Raw genomic sequence first — 12,155 nt, 5'->3', positions numbered from 1 at the left:
CTCCTGTGTGGATTCTCTGGTGGTTTTTGAGCTCTTGAGATCGGGGAAATCTCTTACCACATTCTAAGCACCTGTGGGGTTTCTCTCCAGTGTGCACCAGCATATGTCCATGTAGGCCGCTAGAAGAACGGAAACATTTTCCACATTCAGAACAGTAGAAAGGCTTTTCTCCTGTGTGGATTCTCTGGTGGTTTTTGAGCTCTTGAGATCGGGGAAATGTCTTACCACATTCTAAGCACCTGTGGGGTTTCTCTCCAGTGTGCACCAGCATATGTCCATATAGGCTGCTAGAAGAACGGAAACATTTTCCACATTCAGAACAGTAGAAAGGCTTTTGTCCTGTGTGGATTCTCTGGTGGTTTTTGAGCTCTTGAGATTGAGGAAATCTCTTACCACATTCTAAGCACCTGTGGGGTTTCTCTCCAGTGTGCACCAGCATATGTCCACGTAGGTTGCTAGAAAAACGGAAACATTTTCCACATTCAGAACAGTAGAAAGGCTTTTCTCCTGTGTGCACTCTCAAATGCCTTTTCATGTTTCCCAATTGAGAAAACTGTTTCCCACACTGTGAGCAGGAAAATAGTTTCCCTGGAGTTGTGTTTTGCTTGGGGGTGTGATGCTGGCTCTTTTCTGAAGTGTGAATTCTCCTGTGTGACCTTAATGATTCTGCCCTTGTAAACCCCTTCCCACAATCAGAGCATGGGTATGGTTTCTGTCCGGTGTGAAGTATTTCATGTGATTTTAGGGTGCTTTTCCTTGAGAAACTCTTTCCACATTGCACACAGACATAAGGCTTCTCTCTTGTATGTATTCTATGATGGACTTTCAGATGTCCTTTTTGCCTCTTTGCTTTGGGCGTCTCCAGGTCTGGTCCCCCTGACTCAGAAGGACTGTTCCCACTGTCAGAGCAGCACGAGTGTGGACTCTCTCCTGCATAAAAACAAAATATACTGAATTAAACATATTGTTCAACTCATTGACCTAACAAATAGCTAAGGTAGCATCACATAGAAATAAGGTGAGAACCTCTGATGCCTACACACTTGACAAACCACTCCCTCTGCCTCAAAATCACACCCCTCTGGTGGCCAAGAGAAATCATCTATGAGTTCAATTCAAGACAGTGTTGTCTGAGGAATTCACATCTTATAAAACCTTTATTTTGAAGGTAGTCCTTCTGGACTGTGGCCAATTTACCCAGCAGACAACATGATTTCAACAACTATATGTATCAACTTCTATCAAAAGTTGAGCTGGCTGGCTTAACCATAATATGTCAACAGCAAATCCAGGCACATTTTGTTGCAAAGATGACCACCGACTATCTCCTCCTGTATTAACACGTACTAGCTACTATCTGTGTAGTACAAGATGCAGTATGATGTGATCAAAACTGTGGAACGGAAAAACGCTTAGTGGAATGTTTCTAAATTAGCCTTTCATCGTTGCTTCTGTGTCATATCACACGCAACAGGAATTATCACATGCCCCCACCATCTTACCTTGATCAATGAAATCGCCGTGGCCCTCCTCCTCCCCCTTGCGGTCATCACCCACAGCCACCGACGCCATGCAATGAACCTATATGAAGAAAGATATGTTTGAAGTAGGGTGAGACCAAACGTCCCGTTTTTGTCGAGGACAGTCCCGATTTTGAGTAGCTTGTCCCTGTGTCCAGACAAATTGCTGGAAAATGCAAATATCTCCCTGATTTCAAAGAGAAACAAAAGAAGGGGCGCGTTTGTGAAAATTGTTCACTGTTGTTTGACCAAATGCAATAAGACAACAACCCAAAAGAGCCTCGTTAATTTCGTAAAAAGCTATTACGTTGTAGTGGTTTGCGGGATCTGAAGAATCTCGAAGATCACCAGTTCAAAGTTGCAACAATCTCCATGTTTATTTCGCACTCTACATTCTCACTCCCAACTCATTCACACTTCCTGTTTACATTCATAATTTGTCCCTCTGTCACCACGCTAAGGCACCTGGGTAATGTAGTGAATTCGTCTACGCTCAACCAGTAGGTGTCAAGTCACCACAACGTCCCAGTTTTCACAACACGTGTTAACTTCGTCATACACGTACATGCGTGAAACCCACCTCTTCCATCTACGCAGCGTTCACGTTGGTTTACTTCCAATTACTGTTTAGATAATACAATAATCCGAGTGGTAGTCTGCCTCCGTTGTCGTTCCTCCTCCTCCTCTTCTCTCTCTCTCTCTCTCTCTCTCTCTCTCTCTCTGAATACCACTTCACTGAGTGGAATATTCCTCGGTCTCCTCTCTCTGCTTATCTCCCTAAACTTGTCGGTTTTAACTAGGACACAACGGTACAAGATGTGAATGATCGAGGGGCGGCGCCGGGGACTGGTTGAAAAGTGGTCGACGTGTACCGGAGGGGGCGGGGCCGCGGGAATGGCACCATTACCATAGCAACGGTCTGAGTGGGATTCCGCTCCTCAACAGAAAGCTTTGCAACCAAACTAGCAGGGCTGACGATTGTAATATGGCAAATAACTCCAACCCAAACCCTAGAAACAAGCTACAATGCTGTTATCCATTGTGCTAATGGTTCAGTATGGTTCCCCAAGCCTAAATCCCAACAACTACCGGTATTTTAGGCAAATTTAATGGAACATGTTTGATTCTTCTCTCATATCCATGTCGTCATATTTTAGTTTTCTTCACCCCTGAGGTCGGTTAGACATGTGTGGTCATGAATGGAAGCTGAAATGTACTCACTGACTTCAGTCGGAGTACTTCCAAATAACAATAGGGACCAAACTGATACTGATACGTATGAATAGGAGCGAAGCATTACAATATATTTATGTGTGTTTTGTATTTTGTTGTTTTGTGTAGTTTGGCTCATTAGCGATTCATGCTGGAGTCGTTCAATGTCCTTTCTGTTTCATTCACAATTAATCTGCCAATCTTTGGTTTTCATGATAGGAACACAAATAGCAAATAATGGTATATTTATGTAAACATATATCATTTGACAGGTATTCATTATCTCTTTTTAGAATAAACACTTTTTATGCACATTTATTTTTACCTGTTGTACATTGAATGAATATATGATAACCATGGTGAAACATGCTTTGACCTTGTAAATGCCATGTGTCATCTTCGCTGGGCGACCGTAGCATAAATACCTGTGTTGCTTAATATCTGGAGAATGTCTAAATTTAGAAAATAAACCTGACTTATTTGTGAAGGCTAGCATTGCTTCTTCTCAATGTATCTATTTTAAATAATAATAATAATAATGCATTTTATTTGGAGGCGCCTTTCAGGTCACCCAAGGTCACCTAAATGATATTGAATACACTGTATAGGAAATGTATACAGGAGCCATATAGCCAGTGACCATGCCAATATTGTGCAATGAGTACGTCATTGACCAAATCACCACAATCAAAGTGGTGTCTCTGTTCTACACATTGAAACCTTTTGTGGACTGAACTGTTTGTCTCTGTGTGTAATTTCATATTGATCCAGTGGGAGGCGGTGTTGCGTCACTTGAACTGTGCACTATTATCCAGCCGTGACAAGTGACGTCTACCTTACTATTATTTACACAGACCTGATCGATGTGTCTACTGACCAACGAGAGGTGAATCATATGGGGTTAATGATAGACTTTCATGACCGCCTCTCTCTAAACTGAAAAGAACATATTTATAGATATATAACCAAAATCTTTGCTCCATATTGTTGTTATATGCTCTGTTTAGAAGGTAGAGGCTAAGACATGCTACTTGGAAGTACAAGATGAATGCTATTCAATGAAAGAAGCAATACTTCAACTATCCATATCAGCATATTATTCATTGATCATTTAGATGATTTATTAATCATATTTTATTACATATGCAAACAGACACAGGATATGTAGGTGGAGCACAATGAATCACATCTGGCGTAGGCTTTATGTATACTTTATTTAGACACACTTAATGTACAAAGTGATCAATAACTTTTACAGATATATAAAAGTCGATGTTGCTATAGCAACACAGGACAGTAGACGTTATGTGTACTAATGACAGGGCTCACTGTCTTACAGTCACATATAAACTCTACTGGCTTAGACTTCACCAGTCAGCAATAGTTTTGACGACATCATCATCATCAATAACATCCTGTCCACGGTGCTGACCATACTAACAAGGTGGGCTGGTGTGGACTGTGAACAGTGGGCTATCTAGTGAGGGGGTCAAGGCTTTGTCAAGAAGCTCTAGTCAGCCTGGCAGTAAGGGTTCAGATCCGTATGATGGCATCTCTGATTAGATTGGCCACAGAGGTCTCCTGACCAGTGTGGGGGAGGGTGATTAGTCTGGTCATTCAGTCTCCTGGTCAGTGTGGGGGAGGGTGATTAGTCTGGTCATTCAGTCTCCTGGTCAGTGTGGGGGAGGGTGTTGGAAGTAGAACAAGGGTCTGTTTATACCCCATGGTGTTTTCTCTGGTGTATTGTTCGAGCAGAAGACGTTCTAAAGCTTTTATCGCAGTCAGGGCAAAAATACGGCCTCTCTCCAGTGTGAATCATCACATGACTTTTTAAGGTTGACGGCATGGCAAAGCTCCTTCCACAATAAGAGCACTGATGCGGTTTCTCTCCAGTGTGAGTTCTCAGATGTCTTTTTAAATATCCGGATGAAACAAAGCTTTTACCACAGTCAACACAAGAGTTTGGCTTGACTGAGCTGTGTATCCGCTGGTGGACAGTTAACTGGTCTGCCCTTGCAAAATCTTTCCCACATTCTGAGCAACTGTGAGGCTTTTCTCCTGTGTGGATTCTCTGATGGGTTTTGAGCTGTTGAGATCGGGAAAAACTCTTACCACATTCTAAGCACCTGTGGGGTTTCTCTTCAGTGTGCACCAGCATATGTCTATGTAGGTTGCTAGAAAGACTGAAACATTTTCCACATTCAGAACAGTAGAAAGGCTTTTCTCCTATGTGGATTCTCTGGTGGTTTTTGAGCTCTTGAGATCGGGGAAATCTCTTACCACATTCTAAGCACCTGTGGGGTTTCTCTCCAGTGTGCACCAGCATATGTCCATGTAGGTTGCTAGAAGAACGGAAACATTTTCCACATTCAGAACAGGAGAAAGGCTTTTGTCCTGCGTGGATTCTCTGGTGGTTTTTGAGCTCTTGAGATCGGGGAAATGTCTTACCACATTCTAAGCACCTGTGGGGTTTCTCTCCAGTGTGCACCCGCATATGTCTATGTAGGTTGCTAGAAAAACCGAAACATTTTCCACATTCAGAACAGTAGAAAGGCTTTTCTCCTATGTGGATTCTCTGGTGGTTTTTGAGCTCTTGAGATTGAGGAAATCTCTTACCACATTCTAAGCACTGGTGGGGGTTCTCTCCAGTGTGCACCAGCATATGTCTACGTAGGTTGCTAGAAAAACGGAAACATTTTCCACATTCAGAACAGTAGAAAGGCTTTTCTCCTGTGTGCACTCTCAAATGCCTTTTCATGTTTCCCAATTGAGAAAACTGTTTCCCACACTGTGAGCAGGAAAATAGTTTCCCTGGAGTTGTGTTTTGCTTGGGGGTGTGATGCTGGCTCTTTTCTGAAGTGTGAATTCTCCTGTGTGACCTTAATGATTCTGCCTTTGTAAACCCCTTCCCACAATCAGAGCATGGGTATGGTTTCTGTCCGGTGTGAAGTATTTCATGTGATTTTAGGGTGCTTTTCCTTGAGAAACTCTTTCCACATTGCACACAGACATAAGGCTTCTCTCTTGTATGTATTCTATGATGGACTTTCAGATGTCCTTTTTGCCTCTTTGCTTTGGGCGTCTCCAGGTCTGGTCCCCCTGACTCAGAAGGACTGTTCCCACTGTCAGAGCAGCACGAGTGTGGACTCTCTCCTGTATAAAACAAAATATACTGAATTAAACATATTGTTCAACTCATTGACCTAACAAATAGCTAAGGTAGCATCACATAGAAATAAGGTGAGAACCTCTGATGCCTACACACTTGACAAACCACTCCCTCTGCCTCAAAATCACACCCCTCTGGTGGCCAAGAGAAATCATCTGAGTTCAATTCAAGACAGTGTTGTCTGAGGAATTCACATCTTATAAAACCTTCTGGACTGTGGCCAATTTACCCAGCAGACAACATGATTTCAACAACTATATGTATCAACTTCTATTAAAAGTTGAGCTGGCTGGCTTAACCATAATATGTCAACAGCAAATCCAGGCACATTTTGTTGCAAAGATGACCACTTACTATCTCCTCCTGCATTAACACGTACTAGCTACTATCTGTGTAGTACAGGATGCAGTATGATGTAATCAATACTGTGGAACGGAAAAACGCTTAGTGGAATATTTCTAAATTAGCCTTTCATCGTTGCTTCTGTGTCATATCACACGCAACAGGAATTATCACATGCCCCCACCATCTTACCTTGATCAATGAAATCGCCGTGGCCCTCCTCCTCCCCCTTGCGGTCATCACCCACAGCCACCGACGCCATGCAATGAACCTATATGAAGAAAGATGTTTGAAGTAGGGTGAGACCAAACGTCCCGTTTTTGTCGAGGACAGTCCCGATTTTGAGTAGCTTGTCCCTGTGTCCAGACAAATTGCTGGAAAATGCAAATATCTCCCTGATTTCAATGAGAAACAAAAGAAGGGGCGCGTTTGTGAAAATTGTTCACTGTTGTTTGACCAAATGCAATAAGACAACAACCCAAAAGAGCCTCGTTAACTTCGTTAAATGCTATTACGTCCCGGTTTTCACAACACGTGTTAACTTCGTCATACACGTACATGCGTGAAACCCACCTCTTCCATCTACGCAGCGTTCACGTTGGTTTACTTCCAATTACTGTTTAGATAATACAATAATCCGAGTGGTAGTCTGCCTCCGTTGTCGTCGTTCCTCCTCTTCTCTCTCTCTCTCTCTCTGAATACCACTTCACTGAGTGGAATATTCCTCGGTCTCCTCTCTCTGCTTCTCTCCCTAAACTTGTCGGTTTTAACTAGGACACAACGGTACAAGATGTGAATGATCGAGGGGCGGCGCCGGGGACTGGTTGAAAAGTGGTCGACGTGTACCGGAGGGGGCGGGGCCGCGGGAATGGCACCATTACCATAGCAACGGTCTGAGTGGGATTCCGCTCCTCAACAGAAAGCTTTGCAACCAAACTAGCAGGGCTGACGATTGTAATATGGCAAATAACTCCAACCCAAACCCTAGAAACAAGCTACAATGCTGTTATCCATTGTGCTAATGGTTCCCCAAGCCTAAATCCCAACAACTACCGGTATTTTAGGCAAATTTAATGGAACATGTTTGATTCTTCTCTCATATCCATGTCGTCATATTTTAGTTTTCTTCACCCCTGAGGTCGGTTAGACATGTGTGGTCATGAATGGAAGCTGAAATGTACTCACTGACTTCAGTCGGAGTACTTCCAAATAACAATAGGGACCAAACTGATACTGATACGTATGAATAGGAGCGAAGCATTACAATATATTTATGTGTGTTTTGTATTTTGTTGTTTTGTGTAGTTTGGCTCATTAACGATTCATGCTGGAGTCGTTCAATGTCCTTTCTGTTTCATTCACAATTAATCTGCCAATCTTTGGTTTTCATGATAGGAACACAAATAACAAATAATGGTATATTTATGTACACATATATTATTTGACAGGTATTTATTATCTCTTCTTGGACAAAACACTTTTTGTACACATTTATTTTTATAATATATGATAACCATGGTGAAACATGCTTTGACCTTGTAAATGCCATGTGTCATCTTCGCTGGGCGACCGTAGCATAAATAACTGTGTTGCTTAATATCTGGAGAATGTCTAAATTTAGAAAATAAACCTGACTTATTTGTGAAGGCTAGCATTGCTTCTTCTCAATGTATCTATTTTAAATGATATTGAATACACTGTATAGGAAATGTATACAGGAGCCATATAGCCAGTGACCATGCCAATATTGTGCAATGAGTACGTCATTGACCAAATCACCACAATCAAAGTGGTGTCTCTGTTCTAGACATTGAAACCTTGTGTGGACTGAACTGTTTGTCTCTGTGTGTGTAATTTCATATTGATCCAGTGGGAGGCGGTGTTGCGTCACTTGAACTGTGCACTATTATCCAGCCGTGACAGTGACGTCTACCGTACTATTATTTACACAGACCTGATCGATGTGTCTACTGACCAATGAGAGGTGAATCATATGAGGTTAATGATAGACTTTCATGACCGCCTCTCTCTAAACTGAAAAGAACATATTTATAGAAAAATAACCAAAATCTTTGCTCCATATTGTTGTTATATGCTCTGTTTAGAAGGTAGAGGGTAAGACATGCTACTTGGAAGTACAAGATGAATGCTATTCAATGAAAGAAGCAATACTTCAAATATCCATATCAGCATATTATTCATTGATCATTTAGATGATTTATTAATCATATTTTATTACATATGCAAACAGACACAGGATATGTAGGTGGAGCACAATGAATCACACATCTGGCGTAGGCTTTATGTATACTTTATTTAGACACACTTAATGTACAAAGTGATCAATAGCTTTTACAGATATATAAAAGTCGATGTTGCTATAGCAACACAGGACAGTAGACGTTATGTGTACTAATGACAGGGCTCGCTGTCTTACAGTCACATATAAACTCTACTGGCTTAGACTTCACCAGTCAGCAATAGTTTTGACAACATCATCATCAATAACATCCTGTCCACGGTGCTGACCATACTAACAAGGTGGGCTGGTGTGGACTGTGAACAGTGGGCTATCTAGTGAGGGGGTCAAGGCTTTGTCAAGAAGCTCTAGTCAGCCTGGCAGTAAGGGTTCAGATCCGTATGATGGCATCTCTGATTAGTTTGGCCACAGAGGTCTCCTGGCCAGTGTGGGGGAGGGTGATTAGTCTGGTCATTTAGTCTCCTGGCCAGTGTGGGGGAGGGTGATTAGTCTGGTCATTCAGTCTCCTGGCCAGTGTGGGGGAGGGTGATTAGTCTGGTCATTCAGTCTCCTGGCCAGTGTGGGGGAGGGTGATTAGTCTGGTCATTCAGTCTCCTGGTCAGTGTGGGGGAGGGTGTTGGAAGTAGAACAAGGGTCTGTTGATACCCCATGGTGTTTTCTCTGGTGTATTGTTAGAGCAGAAGACGTTCTAAAGCTTTTATCGCAGTCAGGGCAAAAATACGGCCTCTCTCCAGTGTGAATCATCACATGACCTTTTAAGCTCGACGATACGGCAAAGCTCCTTCCACAATAAGAGCACTGATGCGGTTTCTCTCCAGTGTGAGTTCTCAGATGATCTTTTAAATGTCCGGATGAAACAAAGCTTTTACCACAGTCAACACAATAGTTTGGCTTGTTTGAGCTGTGTATCCGCTGGTGTACAGTAAAATGGTCTGCCCTTGCAAAATCTTTCCCACATTCTGAGCAGCTGTAAGGCTTTTCGCCTGTGTGGATTCTCTGGTGGTTTTTGAGCTGTTGAGATCGGGAAAAACTCTTACCACATTCTAAGCACCGGTGGGGTTTCTCTCCAGTGTGCACCCGCATATGTCCACGTAGGTTGCTAGAAGAACGGAAATTTTTTCCACATTCAGAACAGTAGAAAGGCTTTTCTCCTGTGTGCACTCTCAGATGCTCTTTCATGTTTCCCAACTGAGAAAACTGTTTCCCACACTGTGAGCAGCAAAATAGTTTCCCTGGAGTTGTGTTTTGCTTGGGGGTGTGATGCTGGCTCTTTTCTGAAGTGTGAATTCTCCTGTGTGACCTTAATGATTCTGCCCTTGTAAACCCCTTCCCACAATCAGAGCATGGGTATGGTTTCTGTCCGGTGTGAAATATTTCATGTGATTTTAGGGTGCTTTTCCTTGAGAAACTCTTTCCACATTGCACACAGACATAAGGCTTCTCTCCTGTATGTATTCTATGATGGCCTTTCAGATGTCCTTTTTGGGTAAATCTGCTCCCACACAGAAGGCAGTTAAACAGTCTCTTTGCTTTTGGCATCTCCAGGTTTGATCCCCCTGACTCAGAAGGATTATTCCCACTGTCAGAGCAGCACGATTGTGGACTCTCTCCTGCATAAAACAAAATATACTGAATTAAACATATTGTTCAACTCACTGACCTAACAAATAGCTACGGTAGCATCACATAGAAATAAGGTGAGAACCTCTGATGCCTACACACTTGACAAACCACTCCCTCTGCCTCAAAATCACACCCCTCTGGTGGCCAAGAGAAATCATCTATGAGTGTCTAAGGAATTCATATGTTTTATAATACCTTTATTTTGAAGGTAGTCCTTCTGGACTGTGGCCAATTTACCCACACATTAAAGCAGACAAAATGCTTTCAACAAATATTAGTGCATCTTCAATCAAAAGTTGAGGGTACGGGTTAGAGATGACCACTGATGAATCAGAATACTGTGAAATTGCAAAATGGTATGTATATATGTATACACTCACCGAACACTTTATTAGGAACACCTGTACACCTTATGGTGGAGTTGATGGAATGGTGGAATGGTGTGGGGAATGTTTTCCTGGCACACTTTGGGACCGTTAATACCAATCAATCATCGCTTGAATGCCACAGCCTAATTGAGTATTGTTGCTGACCATGTGCATCCCTTCATGGCCACAATTTACCCATCTTCTAATGGCTACTTCCAGCATGATAATGCACCATATCACCAAGCAAAAGTCGTCTCAAACTGGTTTCATGAACGTGACAATGACTTTGGTGTTCTGCAGTGGCCTTCCCAGTCACCGGATCTGAACTTGGGTGGTAGCAGGGGTGAAGAGGTCTCGGGGTTGGGGTTAGGGTTAGTATAGGGGGGGGGGTAGTAGGGGGAAGCAGTCTTTAGGAGGGACTGTTAAGATGTAGCTTGATGTAGATGTAGATGATCTAAGATGTAGATTGCAGTCCTGACAGTGGTGGGAAGCTCGTTCCGCCAGCGGGGCGCCAGGATAGTGAAAAGCCGTGACCGAGTGGCGCGGCCACTGCATCCACATTGAGGCGGAGGTGCCAGGCGGGCAGCCGAGGTGGACGAGCGGAGTGATCTTGCAGGGGTTTGGGGGCTAACCATTGCTTGCAAGTAGGGAGGGGCTGTTCCCTTTGCCGCCCGGTAGGCAAGCACCAGGGTCGTGAATTTGATGCAAGCTGCTACCGGGAGCCAGCGGAGAATGCGGAGGAGGGGCGTGACATGGGAGAATTTGGAGAGATTGAACACCAGACGAGCGGCAGCGTTCTGGATGAGCTGCAGAGGCCTGATGGTGGAGGCGGGGAGTCCGGCCAAGAGTGCGTTGCAGTAGTCAAGGCGAGAGATTACAAGTGTTTGGACCGAAAGTTGTGCTGCTTCTCTGGTGAGGAATGGACGTATCCTTCTGATGTTGTAGAGGAAGAATCTACAGGAGCGTGCTGTCGCTGTGTGCCTCGCCACACAGGATAAGTGGTTGTCAAGGATCACACCAAGGTTCTTGGCTGTATGGGAGGAGGTCACAGTAGAGTTTTCTACTGTGATGGAGAAGTCTTGGAGAGGCCAGGCTTTCCCTGGGAGGAAGAGCAGCTCAATCTTGTCAAGGTTGAGCTTTAGGTGGTGGGCTGACATCCAAGCAGAAATGTCTGCAAGACATGCTGAGACACATGTTGCCACCTGTGAGTCAGAAGGGGGGAAAGAGAGAAAAAGTTGAGTGTCATCTGCGTAGGTGTGGTTGGAGAAACCATGTGAAGAAATTACAGAGCCGAGAGATTTGGTATAGAGAGAGAACAGTAAAGGCCCAAGGACAGAGCCCTGGGGGACACCAGTGGTGAGGGGTCGTGGAGAGGACAGCGACCCTCTCCACGTCACCTGGTGTGAGGCAGAGCCAGGGATGCCCAATTCTGAGAGGGTGGAGGATTGGGTGGTTTACATCTTGTGGAATCAATGCCACGAAGAATTGAGGCTGTTTTGAGAGCAAAGGGAGGCCCTACCCAGTATTAGTATTAGTGTTCCTAATTAAGTGTTTGGTGAGTGTATATATCGCATGTGCTAAATTTGTAAGGGAACATTATGTACTCAGACAAAGGTGTGCTTGCATGTAGGTGGTGACTCCAACCTGACCCTTAGCCAGTT

General features: G+C 43.7%; 2 protein-coding genes and 1 long non-coding RNA gene across 4 annotated transcripts in view; all 3 read right to left on the bottom strand.

Moving 5' to 3' along the window:
• Positions 1–1,926, bottom strand: LOC310809683. Its single transcript, XR_014554406.1, has 3 exons — positions 1,828–1,926; positions 1,503–1,581; positions 1–930 (listed from the first exon to the last, which is right to left on the bottom strand). It is a non-coding gene; the product is annotated as an uncharacterized lncRNA (long non-coding RNA).
• Positions 1,927–3,978: 2,052 nt separating this feature from the next.
• LOC310809362 (uncharacterized protein) lies at positions 3,979–6,502 on the bottom strand. Its single transcript, XM_083676564.1, has 2 exons — positions 6,436–6,502; positions 3,979–5,885 (listed from the first exon to the last, which is right to left on the bottom strand). The coding sequence occupies exon 2, from the start codon at positions 5,488–5,490 to the stop codon at positions 4,447–4,449; it is 1,044 nt and encodes a 347-aa protein (XP_083532690.1). The 5' UTR covers positions 5,491–5,885; positions 6,436–6,502; the 3' UTR covers positions 3,979–4,446.
• A 2,003-nt stretch (positions 6,503–8,505) lies between these two features.
• Positions 8,506–12,155, bottom strand: part of LOC310810001 (uncharacterized protein) — a 5,004-nt gene continuing 1,354 nt past the window's right edge. The window contains exons 3-4 of one of the 2 annotated variants that reach the window (XM_083677578.1): positions 10,507–11,696; positions 8,506–10,113 (exon numbers count right to left, since the gene is read on the bottom strand). In XM_083677578.1, the coding sequence (XP_083533704.1) occupies positions 9,086–10,042 (957 nt within the window). In that variant the 5' untranslated portion in view covers positions 10,043–10,113; positions 10,507–11,696 and the 3' untranslated portion in view covers positions 8,506–9,085. The remainder of the gene's footprint in view (positions 10,114–10,506; positions 11,697–12,155) is intronic. The other variant, XM_083677577.1, reaches the window with a different exon arrangement.

This window comes from Argentina silus, assembly GCF_951799395.1.
Source record: "Argentina silus genome assembly, chromosome: 9".
Taxonomy (NCBI): domain Eukaryota; kingdom Metazoa; phylum Chordata; class Actinopteri; order Argentiniformes; family Argentinidae; genus Argentina; species Argentina silus.
Note: the sequence above shows the minus strand (reverse complement) of the source record. Positions and strands in the feature narration are given on the sequence as shown.